The sequence below is a fragment of the Ascidiella aspersa genome, chromosome 7 (assembly GCF_963924565.1).
Source record: "Ascidiella aspersa chromosome 7, kaAscAspe10.2, whole genome shotgun sequence".
In the NCBI taxonomy this organism is placed as follows: Eukaryota; Metazoa; Chordata; class Ascidiacea; order Phlebobranchia; family Ascidiidae; genus Ascidiella; species Ascidiella aspersa.
In genome coordinates this window covers 22,251,135-22,271,613 of record NC_139453.1, presented here as the reverse complement: position 1 = coordinate 22,271,613, position 20,479 = coordinate 22,251,135, and the positions used below count along the sequence as shown (strand labels likewise).

The window sequence follows — 20,479 nt, the reverse complement described above, 5'->3', positions numbered from 1 at the left end:
GCAAAGCATAGCTGAGCAATCCGCGACCGCCTATCTTAGATCTGTATGGTCGGCGAACTTGACGTGCGTCTTGCTACGAAATCGAACTTTATGCAACGGCGGTTTTGAGCTGCGCGGCCCCAGAAGGACCACAATGCGTTGTGATAGACACGAAAGGGATCACAACAGATTTGCGCACTTTCGTGCATAGGCTGCTAGTAAGGCAGTAAAGTCTCTATTAGTTTGTCGCATCACGCATTGACTTTGCTGCTTTAAGTAAACAACATATACCTAAACATACAAAGTAAAACGTATTTTAACCTGGATAAAAAAGATTTCGCTATTGCATTCAAAAGATATATGTAACAGTATTTCAACATTAAATTCTGATTCCCCATACATTATGCTCTAACATCGTGAAATATTTCTGGCTTTTCACAGCATATTTCGGAAGACAAAAAACACATAAAAAACGATACTTGAATTGAAAAACACGTTATCTACTTTTCATTCAACTGAGAAATCGCTTTCAAACAAAAGTACAAACGCAATATGTCATTTTTAAAAGTTCAAGATTTTATTTATCGGAAAATAAACAAAACGCGCACACAGCTTGGGAGAATTAGTCCGATGTGAGGCGTAATGCTTTGCAGCGAAACGTGAAAAAGCTTTAGCGCTGACGGGTCTGCTATGTTTAGCTGCCATAATCGAGAGACATATTGGCAGATGCCGCGCTTAACCTTCGATTTTCAGGCAGGCATCTGCCTGAACGCCCGTGTTCTCAGATGTAAAACGGCCCGCCAAGCCCGCGTAAAATGTCAGCTACTCGTTTCATGAAAGAAGACGGTCTATTCAGCAATCACTTGGGCACGGCGACAGAAAAGCGCTTGTCAATTCGGCCAGCTTATCGCCGCCTGCCTTCTCCGAAAAGTGGCGGGCCTAACACGGGAAGAGTCTTGTTAGGAATGCGCCACCAAGCAACACTCGACGGCGGTTTTCCGGTTCGCGGCTTCCACGCATTTCAGCTTTGCATTCATTTCGCTTTTTTAATCGTCGCTTTTCGACGATCGTCGCGCCCCCACTTGCATTGAAACGCCACTTTTCGCCCATTTTGTATTTCGGCTGTACCCGACACGTCTGCCAAGCCTAAAAAGTGGCACTTCCTAAAAAAAGGCTGAAAGTGTCGTTGTCCGCTTACGTGAATAGTCGACAGTTCTGCCAATTGAAAATTTAACTTGTCGCTCTCGCGTGAAATGAAATCAGACGTGCTGCGAAACTTGGTCTGATTTATTTGGGGGAAAAAATTCGACATTTTAGTACTTTGTTCGTATCGAATTGAATGAACTGCTATGAAAAAAATGCGACAAAACAAACTTTCCTGTTTTTGCCCTTTTGTGGGTATTAGTTAACGATTTATATCAAGCTGGAACAATTGCACGAAAAATGCGTGAGAAACAAGCAGTTTATTCCATTGCTTAAATGTGAAAAATGTAAGGTATTTATCAACTTGCTTATTAGTTTGAAAAATCGTAAGAAATTTTGAGTAGTCGGTTACATCCATAAACGCGTTGACATTCATTTGGTGTAGTTTCGATAATTTAGTAAATGGGGCGTTTTTCCACTAATCACACTGAAATTACCAACTCACAAAACAAATGAGCGACTTTTTCTCAGAAATTGTCCCGTTGACCACTGCACGTCATTTACTGCACTACGTGCCCCCACCCCAGCTTATTTTAAAGTGCGTGTCAACTCTAACACCCAATTACTCCCGACGTGCAACATTATAAGCTTCGTGGTCGCATTTATTTCGGGAATACGTATAACTTCGCTTGCGAAGAGAGAAAACGTGATCCTAGAATTTGCTAAAGCGAGAATGGGGAAAAGAAAAAAAGGCAAAAGGGGGAAAGAAGGGACTCTCGATACGCCATTCGGGCTTTTATAATCAAAAACCGCATATGTTCTACGTTCATTAAGCTTAACAAAGTCTCCTTAGTTTTTGCTACTTTTGTGGGAAAATGTATATTATTTCTTCCATCGGGCATTTTGATGAGTTCTCCGTAAGGATATTTGTTCGGATATAAACGCAAGGTCGTCTGTAAAAATGATTGAAAAATAATCGAGTTGTTTTTTGTGTTTACTGCATTTGGAAGCAGTCAGATTTCCAAGACGTTACCCGATTACAAAAAAGATAGCAAGGTTACGTAAGGACTTTAAGTTTCCATTTTAAATGATAACGCCGGAAAGATACGGTGAAAACAATAGTCTAGAAAGGAAAAGAATAGGGTTAAAGCAGTGCAAAAATGCGATGTAGCCTTATTCTGAAATTGACCCTTGCGTAAATTAACCAATACTGTCATTTTTTGTAGCGATTTAGCAACGAACTGTGACTGAAATTAAATGGCCATGGAAGGCAGCACAACAGACGAAACGATAGCCAACGGAAAAGACAGCGCAGATTCGGAAATTTATGCACCAGAGTATCGAGACCGACTTAGAACATGGCTCGTCAAGATGATTCACAGGTAAGATTCCGAGAACAGTTCAAACAACGTTTGTATGTAATTGATACGAGTTTTTACAGCCTATTACGATATGTTGGAAGTTAAATTGCGCGCTAATGTACACTTCAGCTTCAAACGTTTCGGATAAAGCGCGGCATGAATTTCAAAATAACCCTACTTGCGCCACCCACTTTAGTTGAAACACCAAATTTTACGCAGCGATTAGGATCGAAAAGTCAAAGCACAAAAATACGTGGGATCATTTTGGACGAAATAAAGGTACTATTGGGTAACGCATATATATATATACCGTTAGGCTCTTGACTTCTGCTCAAGGTTAATGTCGACATTTTTGGCAAGGCGAACTTTGTAATTTTGCAAACACACGATGATTTATATGCAACGTTCTCTATAACACTGATTCTATTCTGCTGTAACTCAAACACAGGCCCACTGTGTTAATCGAACATCTTTTTAAGGTTAATGTATATTTGAAACGATAGCTGCGAGTTTTACAAGCGATAAAGTAAGCCTAGGGATTATTTTCCAACAATGAGCCTGCCTTTCCACGTTAAAACCGTTGAAATTATCAAAGATTACGACACAAATGTAAAATGGGCGCAATGTATAGCATATGGAATTATTAGGTTTTGTTAAAGCAGAAAGCTGAAACATGTTTTTAAATTTATAATGCAAGAAATTCGTCTATTGAAATGCAACAAACATAAAATGTTATACTTGAGTTTACAATTTTGCAATAACGCAAAATTAAAAAATATAATAAACTTGGCATTTTTTTAGTTTTGATACAGTTTTTCGTTTCTTTGCGTTAGCGTTTCACTACAAAAACACATGTTTTTTTTTAATATTCTTAACGAATTTTCGCAAATTTTAATGTTTTAAAGTGTGCATTAGAGTCGTCATTAAAATTAAAGAAAAAAAATTAAAACCATTGAGGCTGCTTAATTATTTAAGTAAGAATGAATTGGGGGGAACCTTCGAGAATGGCGAATGGTCAGAAAACAATTTTTCTTTTTACCTACCGTTCTTAGAACTTGGCTACTGTACATCTGAGTTACAGTTTTACGTTTTTTAACATCCTATCAGGTATTTAACATGTAAAGTTGTCACTTCAAAAACCAAATAACAACTTTTATAAAACTTGCTTTGTTTGGCGTCTCCGCCGGTTTCAATAAATGTATACATGTTTATGAATCTTGTGTGTAAAAAAGCTACGTTACGGATAGCAATGACGACAACAGAGATGCGATGAATCTAAATTTTATTTACATTGGGCAGTAGTCATTACACGATTATTGATTGCAAAGAGCACGACCCTGGTTGCGACTGATGTATAGCGAACTAGTCAAACATCATGAGAAGGGCATCTTACCCATAGTAAACCGTCACGCCTACAGTAGCCAAGTGATAACTTTGTCGGCATTAAACGTATGAAGTAGTGACAAACGATACGAGCCACTATGAGCAAAGGAGCAATCACATATTAAGCAGTAACCGACATTTTAACAATTTTAATACTTGAAAATCAGCTGCAACTATTTAAGCACAAACACAAAAAGCTCAATCACCCCAAGATGATACTGTGCGTTGTAGAGAATATTGTAATGTTATCGCCTTGCTTTTGACAGCGGTACAATACCAGGCCTAGTATGGGAAAACGACGAAAACACAATTTTCCGAATGCCTTGGAAGCACGCTGGAAGACAAGATTACAACTTGGATGAGGATTCAAAGATTTTTATGGTAAGGAACGAGTTTGATCTCAGCTATCTTGTGGTATATTTTGCAAAGTTGCGTCGGAACGATTCTTTTTTGTTTGAATTAGCCCGACCACCAAAACTTATTAACGAAAATAAAAATGATTCATCCAAAATGGCGGCGGCAATGTTTAGCAGCGCAAAAGTTCAGCTAAACTTGAAGATCAGACTGTCGTTTGGCGGTTTGGTGTGACTCATACAACTGCAGCAAGCGTTAAACATAAACTTGTGGAGCAACTTTTGCATTGGTTTCTAACTTTGCGACAACAGATTAGTCGTATATACGTAAGCTGTCCCATTTATCCCGCGATGTGAGTATTTTAATTGAGAGGAATTAATTAGTGAGCGTCCCATCGACACGAAATATAATGTCCGCTGCCACATCACACAGTTAGCGCGGGTGTTTAGGCTTGTTGTCCAGCGTGTTGTGGACAACAAAGGTGTCATTAGGAACGGTGAAATAAAACAAAACGCCTGGAATCAAAAATAGATTGTGAGCGCCCGTCGACAATTTTCCACCACGTCGAATGAGCGAAACGTTATTAATACGCGTCGGATCACGGGAACGAAGTTTCTCCTCTCCCAAGTCCGTCAACGTAATCCTGACGGATGCCTTCCCAGAACTGGTAATTGCATCGTGATTTTAGCAGGCCCGTACGCTGTACCGGTTAAGTTAGTTTTTCAATGATGGTCGCTTGTTTGCGCTGGTCAGAGTTATTTTTGATTTAATGTTGACACATTTCCCTGCCGTAGCGCCGCGCGTCCGTTTCGATTCAGGATTAGAGCAGCGATAGCGCGAGTATTTCTCCTGGGTTTATATAGACTGGACAAAAATACCGTCGCTCGTGAGAGAAGGCATCGACAGATCTTGTCGCGCTCGCAGTAATGCGCCTTTCCCGGTTACCTGGTAATCGCTGCAGTGCAAGACGGGGCACTTTCCGCTGGCAAAAATTGCATGCAAATTAGGTCCTCCGATTGGGGCGCCAAGCTCTGCAGCCAACAAAATGCTATTGACTTAAAGTTACGTTCAATCCCTATTCAAGTGAACGTTTTTTAAAGTGCTGAACAAGAGAGAAAATTTGTTTCTGGTATTAATTGTTGGGATAGCTTCAGGATAAAATTATACACTCGTTGCTGTACTGAGTAAGACACCACATCTTCCTCGCGCAATAAACACTTACATTTGTGCACGTGACTTTAATATGGCCGACGAACGCGACCAGTAATTGTGAGATGAATTTTAACTGCGCCTAAATGAAGCAATTTGCATTTCGAGCCCTCACCACAGGCTTGAAGGCACTTGGCTCCAATCAACTAAATTGCGATTGTATTTCTTCCCGTACAGGCCTGGGCCAAACACAGCGGCAGATACAGGGAAGGTATTGACAAACCCGAGCCAATAGTGTGGAAGACTCGGCTGAGGTGCGCCCTCAACAAGATGCCGGACATTCGAGAGTTGCCGGATCGCAGTCGATTGGACATCAGCGAACCCTATCGAGTATACCAGCTTCTGCCGCCTGTGCATAAAGGTGAGCGAGCGTGCCGCAGTCAGGGTCCTTTGAAAACCTGAGTGCTGCGATTTGCAGCGGCGTGTTTCCTGGAAACGAAGTTAGTCGCCAGCGATTCTTGCCAGACTCCTGAAAACTTGTAGTTCATTATTTCCATGACGACGTATTGTTATCATTGTTTTAAAAGCCAATGTAGCTAAAGCCCAGTCTGAAATTTACTACTTTATGATATGCAAATTTAGTTTATATTGGCAAACTTTAAAATATACAAACTAGACGTCTGCGACATGTTGATTTTTAGCTCGCTATTCGGCCGCCAAGGCTAGCGATATGCGACCTGGGCCGTAAGCGATTCGGCGACACTTCAGCCATTCGAAATGAAAACCATTTGTAGGCTTTTGTAAGGTTAAATGGCGGTCGATTCTTAAAAGTATTATTTTGTTGGTTGAAACTTCGGTCAACCGAAAAACCAGAGTGCTGCGAGATTGTCGACAATATTCACTAAAGGCTAAGAAGTCAGTCGCAAGCAAAAACTGTTTTGAGGACTTGTGTAGTTTAATAACGCTGAAAGCTAAATAACTGGATTAAAAATTATGATTAAACTTTGTCCAGTTGACAAAACATTAAAAATGCAGTTTTTAACAAATTAAGATACTGTTTATTTTATTTTTTAAAATCTTTACTGAACATTTTCTGAAAACGATAAGCAGTTTAGATAAGCAGATTTGCGTATACTTATGGTTAAAGTAACGCTTTCTTCTTTTGTTTAGCATCGCAAATCCGTCGTCGACTTTACAAGCGCAGCCAGAGCCACGACACTGACCATATGACGTCATCAAGCAGCGTGTCGCCTACGTCATCGTACTTGCACCCAATGGAAAACGAAAGCTGGACCAAGCCGTTCAGCACCTACCGAAGAAACAATTCCTCAGAGGTAACAATGGAATCCAAAGGAATGAAATATTTCCGCAAATGTGTGAAAGTTTATTTTTTTTTGCTTTAAAATCATTACAACAAGATTATCAAAAAATAGTATGAAATAAAGCAAAATCGTATTAATGTAACTGCAAAAAACACAAAAAAGGCTTTTCGGCGATGATGTAATCACGCGGCCAGCATACATTAATTCCAAATGGCTCCATTTTCTGGCACTTTTCTACACTTTACCCCATCTCGTTGAAACATCGTCACCTTCAGGGTATAAAAGCAAAAAAAAAAACGCTAGCGCTATAGATAGTTTGCCAACCATCTCCATATTGTTTCCTCTCGGTGCAGGGAGTGCAACGCTTCACCGCCTCGCCGCCGCAGCCACGCGCAGCTCCTCTCCTGACATCGAGCGCCAGCCAGCTCAACTCGCCGGCTTTCTGGTTCTCACAGACCGGCGGAATTCCCTTCAAGCCCCCGATGTCGTCTGCGATGCTTCCCTTGCCTCTCCCAACCACCGACGGCATACCCCAAGACCCAGCTCACGTCGCCTTACCGGACCTGAGCCCCATCAACGCGCGCTACCCCATGTTGCCCGGCTTCCACAGCTCCTTTGCGGCGGCTGCCACGGTTCCCCCTGTGTTTTCTGCGTCCCAAGGTCTTAGGAATCCCTTCGCCTTCAACAACCCGGCTATCATGGGACCGCTCAAGCACATGACGGCGCAAGCGATCGCGGTCGAACAAAAGTACCAAGAGCAGCTGGTGAGTGTGCTGACCTGGCGTTGCGAATAGACATGCTGACGCACTACTGCGTCGTGACGCATGCTTGCCATTTGACGACATAAAAAATCAGCCGCAGTCCGACTACGTTGGCAAGGTGTTATTATTCGCGATTCGATGCGCGAAATACAGGATTCCGGTTCTGCGGGCGTTGCGTGGCGTTTAATATGGCGGCTTAGTTGTGCCGTGTGCATTAAAACTAGTACTCCTAGCTTCCAAAAGAAAGCAACGGCACGCACACAGAGAGACCGGCCAGGCCGCCGCAAGCTATAAGTCTCTGAGAATTGTGGCTTGCGCCACATTGTGCCGCGATTTGGCTCGCGGCAGACTGCGCTGGGAAATGCCCCTCCTGTTAATTACATAAAATTGCGACACCGCGCCAATCGCTTGAAACCGGGGAAATAACATCTAAACGTGGGATGGCATTTTGACTTGCGATATTTGGTGGGCGAATACAAAATGTCCTTACCTCTCCACGCTCTTGAAGAAAGTGCCTCTTGAAAGCGAGATTACAATCTTGATCAGCAATGCAGAACAACACATATTAAGCGTGCTCATTTTTAAGGATGCTCAGCCGTTTAAGTTAGTAGCAAAAGTGCACGGTTTTAATCACAGAATAGCAACTTAAAACAATAAAAGCATTTTTAAACAATAAAAGTTCAATTTTTCTGAGAAATCTTTTGTTTCTGCGGTTTAGACCTTTGCTCGTAAATTGGAAAATGAGAACAACAAGCTGAGGTCAGAAGAAAGAAAACTTTACAGAAGACTCGATCAACTCGAGAAAAACAACGGATTCGATTCCGACGAAATTCGCAAAAACGTAAGTTTGCCAACTGGGACAAAGCATTTTCATTTAAAAATAATGCCATAATTTTTAACGAACTAAACTTGGTATTCGCAAAAAGCTGCCAAAAAAACAAATCCAGGCAGTTAAAATCGCAGAGGTCTCTAAGAAAGATTAAATTTCGCACGGCGTCGGGAATCTAAGCTTTTCGTGCCGCTGGTCGAGAACGCGTTAAGCTACAGCGCACGGCGGCAGTGTTAGGCAAGCATTTCGTGGCACCGCCCTTTTCTCACTTTCCATTTGTGGCTCGTCTCTGTTTTGCCTGGAGAGCTGCAAAGTTCGACCACGTAGATGCGCAGAGATGCAAGCGAGGATAAGAGCACCGCGGTAAGACCGACTGGCTGGTCCCGTCCGGGCGAAAGCGCGCCACTGTTTATTGCCGTAAACGCGCGCGAGCACCCGGCACTATACCCCTGGGCGGGAAGCAGAATTCGCAATTATAATATTCAAATCAACGGCCGGCGGCCTTCGCGGCCCGCGCGCTTCTGCGCTTGCTAATTGCCGCCGCCTCTCACGCAGTGTGAGATTTGGCGTTGTGCACAAAGCCAGAGCGCTTTTGCTGATGTACACAAGTGCTGGACATAGTCTTGAACAATCGCTCGCAGTGACTGTCGCTCATAGGCGCGCTGTTTAACCTGGTCGAAGCACTAAAATTCTAGTCAAAATAATACTGGTTATAGATTCGACTTAACTTATGGTTTTTGTTTATTGAGTACTAAATATTTATATTGGAGACTGTAGAGTAAAACAATGCACAAATATCCTATATACTGTTCGAAAGAAGGTAAATCACTTGCATACACATTAGTTTCCTTACAGTTGTTACCAAACGCATTGTATCTCGGTTCTATTTTAGAGCAAATTATTGCATTTGCTTTTTAAGCTCATCATTGCTTATCCTTGAAATATTTTGTTGATTTGCTTAACGTAATTATCAAACCCAACTAATTTATAAAGCGTGACATTAAAAGTCCACAACCCCATTTATTAAGACTTTAGCTTTGACAGATATAAAATAACATTTCTCTTTGCTGAACACTTTTCTTACACAGGGCTGCCAGACATTTATGAAATAAATATAAAATTTTAAAGACTTTAAAAAAAAAAATTGTAGGTTTTCAAAGATCGCTTCACAGTTTTTGAATATTTTTTAATAACAAAACAGTATACTGTTTATACATATATGAATACCATGGCTAACACGAAATAATGTAATTTAAAAAACATTATGCTGCGGCACTCTTAAACACATAACTCAAGATGGACAATAAGTAAATCGACGAAAAACTATCTAAAGAATTTTAGAAAAACTTATGGTTTTTCAACGACTTTTCAATACGTAAATCAATTCGAAGGCATTTAAAGCCTATTAAAGATTCAAAGACTTTGTGGCAACCCTGTTACAGTAATGTGCAAATCAGTTAAATTTGGTTGTGCGTTTAGTTTTATACAAAGCATCGTTTTAAATCGACAGAGGCCTACTCAAGACCCACTTGAACTACATTGTTGTTTTAATTATTAATTTTTTTCAACGAACTAAAAAAAAGTAAAGAAAGTAAGTGTAAAGTAAAGGTGAAGTGGCTTGTTCTTCCCATTGACAAAAAAGTAGGTCGGGAATGCCTGAAGTGGCAGTAATGATCAGCCCCAGTCCTCAGGACAACCATATTCTCCCAAAGGTAGACGGTGCCGCCACTTGGAGGTAGGCCTAATTAGTTTTAATAAACCACGTTGCCCTACATCTGATTGATTCTGACTCCTGTTTTAGAAGCTACAATGTAAACTAACCAGCAATATATTTCAACGCAGTGCGACCAGCTGTACACGAAGCTCGGCGAGTCGCAGCGCCGCATAGAGACGCTAGAGAGCGAGGTGTCGCACTTCCGCAGTGCGCATGCGCGAGAACGGGAGGCGCGCGAGAAACTAGAAGTGGAGCGCGAGCGCATGAAGAGCGTCTTGGAACACATGGGCGAGGGCCTGCGGAACCTGGCCGTCCACATGCACCCCCAAAGCGGTGACGTCAGTTCGTCGGGCGCCGGCCGCTCGGAACCACGCGATCAGGTAAATCGCCAGCATGAAGGCATGCGCCTTCCGATTTGTTTTTAAGTTCTTGAAACGGCCGAAACGCGCTCGTTTAAAGCAGAACAAAACTGATTGCCTGGGTTTTTCTGGATTTTTTTTTGTGCTATGATAAATGCTAAGCCTTTATACGGTGACTGTTCTCCCATGGATTATTTGCACACTGATGGATAATTTGATGTTTTTGAGGGGTAAAAGTGAGCGTGGTGAGATTCCTTCAATTAAAAGCAAACAAATAGCATCAGCCTTTCGACAATTTCAAGTTTTATTGGGCAATTATGTACAACTTATTTCGTGATTCATTTTATCCTTATGTAATGGTAAATCATCCATCAGGTGTTGCAGTGCATTTAGCGACGCATGGATATAGCGAAACTACAAGTTTAGTAACACTGCAGAAATAATTAACGGCCTTTAATCAAAGCAATAGGACAAATTCAGTGCATTTTAATTGTTAACAGATGGTATGGCATTGTACAGCAACAACGTATTTTTACATTGCAGAACCTCTTGTATACTTTATGGCAAAGGCTAAACTAACCAATTTTGTCTCGCTTTACCAGTTTAGCCTGAATCGCGAGCGGGCGTTCAACGAGATCAGCAAGCAGCTGGCCATCAACGGCATAAACGTCACAAGCCACGTCACCGATGACGTCACGAGCCCACCGCCCTCCTCGTCACAGGGTCGCTCGCCCCAGCGAAGGCTCGACGACTTTCGGGGGTCGCCGCTGCCCCGCATTAGAGAAGGTGAAGGTTCGACGCGCGGTTATTATAACCCCGACCCTGTAGAAGGTGAATCCCCGGCGGCTGAGAACTTAAAGAGAAAGCGAGTTGGATCTCCGCTCGATTTGACAGGTACTTTTAACGTTGAGTCGGCCTTTGAATAACTTAGGTAATTAATTATCGCCATAAAAAGGTCAAATGGCCATTTTTGCACTGCACAGGATTTGAATACAAGTTCACTTTAGATTTTCCTTCTGTCGTTGTGCGTTTTACTCAACCTAAAGAAGTGTTTCTAAACCTTTTTATAGTAAGTGTCGGTTTAATAGCGCAACTGTGGCGACCCAATTTTCTTTACAGAACTTTTTGTAATTATGAAGTTCATGTCTTGTCCCAAAGGGCGCGCAACTAACGCTGAGTTTTCTACAATCCATTACAGTTGCCTCCCCCGCAAAGCTACGTCGAACGTCCGGCGACGATTCGGACAGAAACAGTCCGGTCACCCCGCACAGCTATCCCGGCCAGTCCAAGTCCTCTCCTCCCTCCCTGCTCTACGTCAGCGCTTACGGGGGCAACTACTCCCCCGAGGTGACGTCACGTGAGGAGTCATCCACTTCCAGCGCGTCACCTGACCACGTGATTCGACGGGGGTCGATTTCTCCCCCGCAGCGCTCACCCCATATGCAGTCCTTGCATCTGTCCCATCACGGCACCATACAAGTCTCTTGAACGACTCTTTGCCGCCAGCTGCCGGTGGTACGAGAATAAAGGCGCTCCCGCAAGAGGGCTCCTGCGCAGCAGCGAGTGCGACTCAATAGGACCTCAAGGTACGCGGGAATTACATCGATGGAGCAATATGTATTGCACGCTTGATGCACATAATTGTTTTGGGAGTATTTAAGGAATATAAACAACAACCCTTGAATCATTCCCGGAAAGAACGCCCCGTTAAACGAACTTTTAATCAATTTTATCTGACCCAAAGTTGATGTATTTTCTGTTTCTTTTTTTTCTTACCTCTTTACATTTAAAGCGCCGAACAGTTTGCAGTTTTTGTCTGTATTCAGGGCGGACGCTTGCGGTTGTACAATGATTTGTTTGTAATTTAAACGCTTCACTGAAGCAAATCGTCAGCTTTGTTTTTCTATTTTATATATTTCCATGAAATTCCACCCATTCCCATTTGTTTCGTCTTTATCGTCGTTGTTGTTTTTCGGTGCAATTATCCGCTGCTGCTGCAAAACGCTTTTGTTCGTTTTTTTAATACGTACGTTCCGCCTTTTACTCTCTTACGCCTAACATTCCGTAGGTCTCTCTACCGTTACCATAAAGTTCCGGCCTGAAAATCAAATCGCAGTAAATGTTTCGCTCCACCGACCATAGAAAACGACATTATTGACTGTGTATCGAGTTCTAACAATCCACATCGTTTCCTGTTATTTACGTCTATTAATTTCGGTTTATTTTTTTGTCTGTACCGCTTTGAGTTTTTTTCGCGCTATCTTCTCTGTTTTTCGCGATGCCGTAATCATGTTTGAAGTTACGCTGCTATATCACGCGGTGACGCAAATTTTCTTCCGACTAGCATGAGCGCTGTAAGATTTTTCGCCAACGTTAAAGTATCCCAGTAAACAATAAATTCTAGCTGCAATGAACAAACGGAGTCCCGGCGACTGGTATAGATTGTGGCTAATTAAGCAATAAAATGCAATTGAAAAAATAAATGCAAGCAGACAGTACTAAGTTAGTTATTAGAGTTTACAAAAATAAATAGGTGTACGCACAATTTACGTTTAGGAATACTCATTAAATGTGTAGTGAAATAACACAACTTAATACAGTAATTAATATCGGCGTAAAATACACAGGTTTTTAAAATGCAAATTTGTTTGCAATTTTTTAAAATGCAAATTTGTTGCAATTTTTTTTTTTAAGGATGGGTTTGTTGCAATGGAATAGGTTTGTTTCTCTTAACAATAATAAAACTAGATAAAATATTTAAAAGCGGAGCTCCCCCAGTGGTATTTAGGAGTTCTTTGTTGTAACTATGTGTATCAATTCGTTTAATCAGTTAAGTAAAAAGAAAATAACCGTGCACAACCTGTAATTTATCAACCCAAAATATCACTTTTCTATAAATAACCTTCTCATTTTTTTTTCTAGTTGTTGGGCTATATTTGACACTAGATATATTTGTCAGTCCAAAATCTAATTAGTAGGGTATATGATGAATTGCCTAAAATTGATTACAATTTAGTTTAGTTTATTAGACTGTTAAAAGCCTAAAATCAACCAAAAATGCGTCATAGTTAAGCCGCTATTATTAGTTTTATATGTTAAAACAGGGGTCGGCAACAGTGTTCCCTCTAAGGTGCGCAACTGCGCAATTGCGCAGCAAAATTTGCTTTTGCGCACTTACATACATCATTCTCAAATTAAAACTAAAATATCTTTACTTTTTTGCCACAACAGTTTGAGCATTTCGCATTGGCCATTTTTCGTTGATGTTTGCAGCTGAGACAAGTAAACAAATCAAATCCGCATTGACGATTGTGACGTAGCAAATTACTTTGTCTAATCGGTTTAAATCATCGATTTAATTATGTGTATGTCTTTTATCTCAAGTAGAATTAAATGTCTACTCAGGAAAATCAACCTTAAAGAAAAAAATGAGTTTAAAACAGTGTCGAACACAAGAGTGGAGTGTTTCACAATAATTCGGGATCATGAAAACGAAATAAATTTTTTAGGACGTAAATTTTTAACACAATTGCAGTTTTTACACGATTTCTGTGCAGATACAGCTGTGGGGTCAATAATGGCCCTCACAAATTGACAAAATCATCTTGATAAATGCAACTGAGCGAATAGTTCGCGATTCTTGATTGTGCGCTAAAGGCACCACGCCTTCTATTTTTAAAATTAGACATTTTGTCAATTTAACCCAAATATTCAGATATTTTTTCGCGGCACCGCTTTGTTGTAATATTCTTAAACATATTTAAATCGATTGCAGTAGCACATACAAGTTAATTGAAAATATTTGTTTCATGACGTCACGCTTTTTGGCATCATTCTTAAAATTTTCACACCTCGCCCCAATACAAAAAACATTGTTCTGTCGCGGGGCTCTGCCAACGCAGCCTTAAAATATTCTTGCGCACTACAAACAATATTTGCGCAGTAGAAAATTTTCTTAGAGGGGTCACTGGTCGGCAACCTTTTTTGCTATGCGGACCGGTTTAAAAAACTAATGTTCAGTAAAGGAAATTTATCACAACTTTTTGCAATGCGAACTTAAAGCTTGTTTTTCCGCAACGAGATGCTCCCATCCGGGGAATTTAATGAAACCTGCGGGTGGCATCCGGCCCGCCAAGCAATTAAAATTAAATATCAAAATAATAAAACATTTTATTATGGGACAAATGTTTATAAACATTGTTTGCATGAATTTAGTCTATTGTACTTGAGGGTAAGCACGCTTGCCCATTTCTCAACCAAGCAGATTTTGCAATAAAAATGCATTTTTGGATGTTGTGAACGTGCTATGTAATTCACTAGTTGTTTTGAAAGCTTGATAGTAATTGTTATTTTTTATCATAACAATCAATCATGGAGTAGGTCTATATTTAAACGAAAGGTAATTTGTTTTCAATATAAAATATATTTAATTGTTTTTTTTTACTTTTTACGTACAGTTGGGTTTGAATCAAAATTTTAATCTGAAAACCCTGCTACGGTCCAGGAACAAACTTCTTGCGGACCGGCGGTTGCCAACCCATGTGTTAAAAGACTTGTTCATCAAGAAGAGTATCAACCAGCAGTATGCTTGCTAAATTGACAAAAAAACAGCAGTCCAGCACCTAAAATAATTAAAACAGGGGTGTCCTAATTAAAAATGGCACACAAGCCTCCCAAAAATATTGCCAGTTGTCAAAAAAGCTAAATTTGTTATACAGCCAATTGTCATTGTTTATTCACAATACAAAACAATCCCAGCAATTAGGACTACAAACAATTACTTCTGATATTACAACATTATACCGTTTTTATTTTTTGTATAAAAGCGCTTTTAATAATAGAAAAAAAATAGTTGCTAAACTTTGGCACAGGAAGAAGTTATAAGATAAAAATTGGCACGTCGGCATGTTCGAGTTGGACACCCCTGGATTAAAACCTTTATAGTTAAATTTATACTGCCATCTTGCGGTTAAAAGTTAGAACGACTAAGCAAAATGTAAACAGCCATTTTAGGTAATTTTGTTTAGTTTTCAGTTTCAGTAGAAACCAGACCATAAAAACGTATTCGCTCATACGTTTTATGAACCTTTTTTCGCAATGGGCAAAAAAGGTAATGCGATGTTATTGAGTTGAAGCATTCTGTAAAATATAAATCCAATGCACATTTTTTTAGTTTGTGTGTTTACTAACGATTGGATTGACCTACATAATTAAAATTAATGACTTTGATTTGTTTATATTTTTAAGTTATTGTATTAAAAAAACTATTTTCAATAGAAAACTCGTCTATGCTAATGACTTGAGGTGCTATTGTTTTCAAAACAACTTGACCTACGCTAGTTAACATTTAATATTTTCTTGCTGTCAAATCATGACAAGTTTACAACAGGATTTTTTATTGTTATTGTTAAAGCCGTTCTAAATTATTAGGCAATTACTGTATCTGTAATAATAAAATTTTAAATTCGTGCAGTAAATAATTGTTGTGTTTAAGGGCTAATAAAGGTTGAAGTATTCTTCCGGCTTTGGCGTGACGATGTTAAGTATTTACTTTTTGTGTGAAAAAGAAAACATTTTCATCTCGGTTTAGCTAGGAATGATCGGCCATGAATAGCCAAATTACACACTATGCAAGAGATGGGAAAACTTTTCGGCAACGCGAACCGCATTTAAAAAAATTAAGGTTAAAAGAGGCGCATATAATGAAATTTTTGTAGTATTACGTGAGATTGGGCTCTGGAGACCACAACTGCTCTGTCCACGTTAGCGCTATATGTAGTAGGACTGAGATTCTTACATTTTTCATCCCTTTGACCCCTATACATTTAAATTAAAATCAGCTGCGAAAACTTAGGGTACAATCGTTAACTTCATGCGAAAACATAAACAAAGACCGCTATCTGTGCATAAAAATGGAGACTTTAAAACCGCACGACCGTCACCATTATACCTCTTTTTAAGAATCTGTTTAGTTAAACAAAATCCGTTGTTACACCAACATCAGATATTAGCGCAGAGAGCGAACAGCGAGCAACAACAGCTGCGCCTAACTTGACGTTTTTAGCGAGAAAAAAAACAAAGACGGTTTGACTTAGCGTGGTCAATTGTCGAATACACACTTGCTAATCAGTCAACCTAAACGAATAACGAAAAAGAAAAACTATCCGGCGTTTACGGTCGACCAAACAAAAGACAAAAACGGCGTTTTGCGATCAATATTGGTTTCGCATTAGATTAAGACGCGTGACCCAACTACTTAAAAAGCACGCCGCTTCGAACAGTTTGTTAAACTGTGACAAAAACGAACAAAAACGATAATATTGCTTACAAAAAGAAGGTAAGAACCCCCTAACCCCCCTGATAAGCCACTGGGAGCAATGGATAATGAATAATATTTTGAACCTTCATTAGTAATACATATTACACTTCTTACAAATAATACTAAGAATCGCATTTTAAAATTGCAGGGGGGGAGGGGGAAGTGCCGAAAATCAGAGGATAAAAAATGCAAAATCAGAGAATAAAAAATGTAAAACGGTTTTCGGTACCTCTGGCGCGTTTAATCTAAATCGCTCCTTTTTATGGACATGCTAGGATATTTGATCGTCATACTTTCGTAAGTGTGCCGCCAACTTTGTTTAGCCGTGTTGGCCTGCAGCAAGTGTAAAAGGGTTGCGTAGCACCTATATAGAATAGCGCTTCTTAACTGGTGCTTAGCTATACGCCGGTGGTAAGTCGACGAAATATTCTAAAAAGGCCTATAAAATACAAACTTCCAAGTATTCTGAAGGAAATGCCGGTTTGCCCAAAAATGTGCGAGGCCTATAAACAACAAACTTACAGGTGTTCCGAAAGACATGACGGTCTGAACAAAAAATATTAGGGCTCGCTTCGCTCGCCGGGTGCGACGTGACCTACAAAAGACAAAGAAACGCTAATCTATAGTCTCTAGAGCAGGGGCCGGCAACTCTGAGATGATTTTTCAGGGCACGCCAAATAATTTATCGCGCACTTTACGTCACCTTAAGAAAGTGCAACCATTACACCACTAGTCCACACACATCATTAACAATATTATTACATCACTAACACTATAGGGCTAACTAAATGGTTTGCACACATTTCCAGTTGGATCGACAGTGTTCGTGTCACAATTTAGTGTCTTAACTGGTGTATTTAACATTATTTTTTGGGGGGCGTTAAACTTGTAGTTAATGACTAACCGTTCGTATTACGTACCAAAGCCCTAAAATTGGTGTGGTGTTTACAGCGTTAAAACAGGGCGGTAAAAGTAAGCACGTCTGTTTTTGTGCGACTGAGAAGCCTAGCGAAAACCGGAACTGATAGTCAACATTTCTAGGTATCGGCTGAAAAGCGTTGAAGTATATTCCAAAATAGCGGGCACGCAGTATTGTGTTCGTGACAGTTTGTTTTTTTTTCAGTACGGTTAGGCTATCTTTTTTAGAATTTAACTTGAAATGAGGTTTAATGGAGTCTCCTAAGATGCGTAAATTAGATGTCACATCACAGCAGCGCTGCGGAGGCCTCGGCCTCGGGTAAGTCCAGGACTAGATAAACTACCGAGTCCGACGTGTGCGCATGCGCAGTACCAAATTTCGAAACGGCGAAAGGCAGCAAACTGTAAATTGTTAAGGTTGGATAGCATATGGATGGCATATTTTCTATGAACCTTAGGAGTGGATTGTTAAATATCAATCTTATTTTAGTCACGTAAATCGGTGAAATACAGGTTATAGAGTCTGAACCGGACTCGCGTTGTTTTTATCTGACTTCGCAGCCCTATAGTTGCCAGTGCAAAACCAAACATAAAAAAGTTTGGCACGCGAGTTGTTGATATTTTGACATTATTCATAAACGGATAGCAAAAAAAGGTTGTACACCGCAACAACATACATAGGACACACATAGGCGCCGAATGTTGGTGTGCAGAGCGTTTTTGGACGCCCTAGAATTTTACCGAGTTAGACGCGCAATTAATGTGTAAACTTCAACTCTGAAAAACTATTATAGAATTACGCCGTCATTAGTACAGTTCACTACAATAATGTGCGAAATTTACAGCGTGTTGAAATATCCGTTCGCACCTGCAGATTTATTAACCAAGGTGCTGAACTCGCAAAATACGACCCGCCAATGTAAATTATATCTGTCTTTAGTAGCCATTTTTAAAACGTAAATTTAAAATTTATGATGCATTTGGTAAGTTTGTGTTTTGAAGTAAGATTTCAAGTACCATGCATACCCTGAAACTATTAACTATATATGAAAGGGTCTTTAACCTAAAAAATGTTAGGTAAAATTTATTACGGGTCCACTCTTAGGGTTTAGCTTTGACACGCGTCTCAAAACTTGTTGCCGAATCCAGATGTAGGTCAATTCTGTGTTTGGGGATTAACCTCATCTGGTAAAAAAAATCACCTCCGGGACATTTGGGTTGCAAAACTTATTTCATACTTGTAGAATTCGATTTTTTTATCAAAGAATATAAAAAGTAATGTATAAAAAACAAAAAAAATACGATAGGTGAATTAAATGGGTTCGAGTTTGGTTAAGGTCCAGGTACTTTCAAAATATTGGGTTGCGTTACGATTCAAGCTCTTAAAATCCTAGAAATGCGGTTCAGTTTCGGTTCGACGCGGGTTAATCAACAATGTTTGATTTGGCCCGCAGAGCAATTTGTGTTTTAGACCTGTGCTTAAATTAAATGATCAGCTTCCATCGCTTTACTTTTACTTTGTTTTATTAACAAATACAATGACGAAAAAAAGAAAAACAAATTATAATAGAAAGCTCTCAGGCGGCTAAAGACCATTTACCTTTGTGTATCGCTACTTTTGTTCTTTTTAAAGCCGAATATTGCTCGGAAGTTCGCAAAGAAGATAACATCGAGAAAAAGCGTAATATAGTCAGGCCACTTTTCTGCATACACATTGATAACCTACATACCTTGCACATAAAAACTCAATTCAGAAATGTTTGCACGGTTCATCTTTGTGCACTCCGAAGAGAAATAGCTTTGCTTTAAATTGTTATTCGGTCCTGCACACAGATGTTGCGATACAAGTGACCAGTGAGCAGAGTAAAAGCAAGCCGCCAGAGTGCGCTGCTGCGTTAAAATACGCTTTTCTTACTTTAAAAAATTGACGAACGACAACTAGCGGCAGTAAATCGTCTGCGACCTCACCGGTAGAAAGCGCGGCGGTGCAAACAGGGAGGCATTAACCGCGCGTTTCCGCGTTGAGGCGTCGTAACAGGGCCTGGCGGATGTTACGTCACATTACGCGTTTCCCGCTAGAAGCTGTTTACGCGATTAGGCCTTTGCCCCCGCGCATTGCCGGCCCCTCTACGCAACATCCTGTTCCGCTTTGTTGGCAAGAGAAAAAGGCAAGCGCGCCGAGGCCACGCGTTCGACAACATTCGGATGACGCCAAGAAAAAGGGAGCGCCGATACGAGCAGACAAACGAAAAAAAATCGACGTCACGAAATGCTAACCTTATCGAAAAAGCGTAAGCACAATGGCCGATTGTTCCGCAACCGGCGAACCATTTATGGAGCCCGCGGCGCCACGTCACATTCAAAATGGCATGCGCACTTTACACCCACTTACTGTTTTAGCCGGCCTTGCTTTTCGCTAACGGTTTAGGACGGTCGTAAAGAACTGGACGCTGAGCAAATATCACAGCCGGCGCGCGGCGCTTTTTAATACTCTTTACACGGGCGTGGTCAGTGCAAACGGCCGCCAAATGACTTCGCAAGAAGGCTGGCGTCCCAACGAGCGTTAACAAATAGTTCGCGTTGCATCTCGAAAATGACAAATTGCACTTAAAGTACAGGCTCTCGCGGGCCGGCGTCGGTCTACGACCTCTCGCGCTATTTCGCAGCACACGTCACCACAAAAACAGGCAGCGTTTAAAATGCGCCACGCCGACTGTCATGCGATACAACATGTAAATCAGAGGCAGTTGTTTACGGATTTGCGCATAACGACCGGCGGACCGCTGTTTGTCTTATTATGCGTCGACAAACGGCGGGCGGATTGCTAATGCGATGACGCGTCGTCGTCACAATTCGGCTGCAAAACAAGGCACAACACAAACACTTCC

General features: G+C 40.7%; 1 protein-coding gene across 1 annotated transcript in view; it reads left to right on the top strand.

The window, feature by feature from the left end:
- LOC146138349 (uncharacterized) overlaps positions 1 to 12,735 on the top strand; it is a 38,205-nt gene extending 25,470 nt beyond the window's left edge. Inside the window, exons 3-11 of the mRNA XM_083393919.1 lie at positions 2,349 to 2,504; positions 4,133 to 4,247; positions 5,607 to 5,790; positions 6,540 to 6,703; positions 7,045 to 7,455; positions 8,171 to 8,293; positions 10,124 to 10,375; positions 10,957 to 11,248; positions 11,553 to 12,735. Coding sequence (XP_083250045.1) covers positions 2,380 to 2,504; positions 4,133 to 4,247; positions 5,607 to 5,790; positions 6,540 to 6,703; positions 7,045 to 7,455; positions 8,171 to 8,293; positions 10,124 to 10,375; positions 10,957 to 11,248; positions 11,553 to 11,842 — 1,956 coding nt within the window. The 5' untranslated portion in view covers positions 2,349 to 2,379 and the 3' untranslated portion in view covers positions 11,843 to 12,735. The remainder of the gene's footprint in view (positions 1 to 2,348; positions 2,505 to 4,132; positions 4,248 to 5,606; positions 5,791 to 6,539; positions 6,704 to 7,044; positions 7,456 to 8,170; positions 8,294 to 10,123; positions 10,376 to 10,956; positions 11,249 to 11,552) is intronic.
- The last annotated feature ends 7,744 nt before the right edge of the window (positions 12,736 to 20,479 follow it).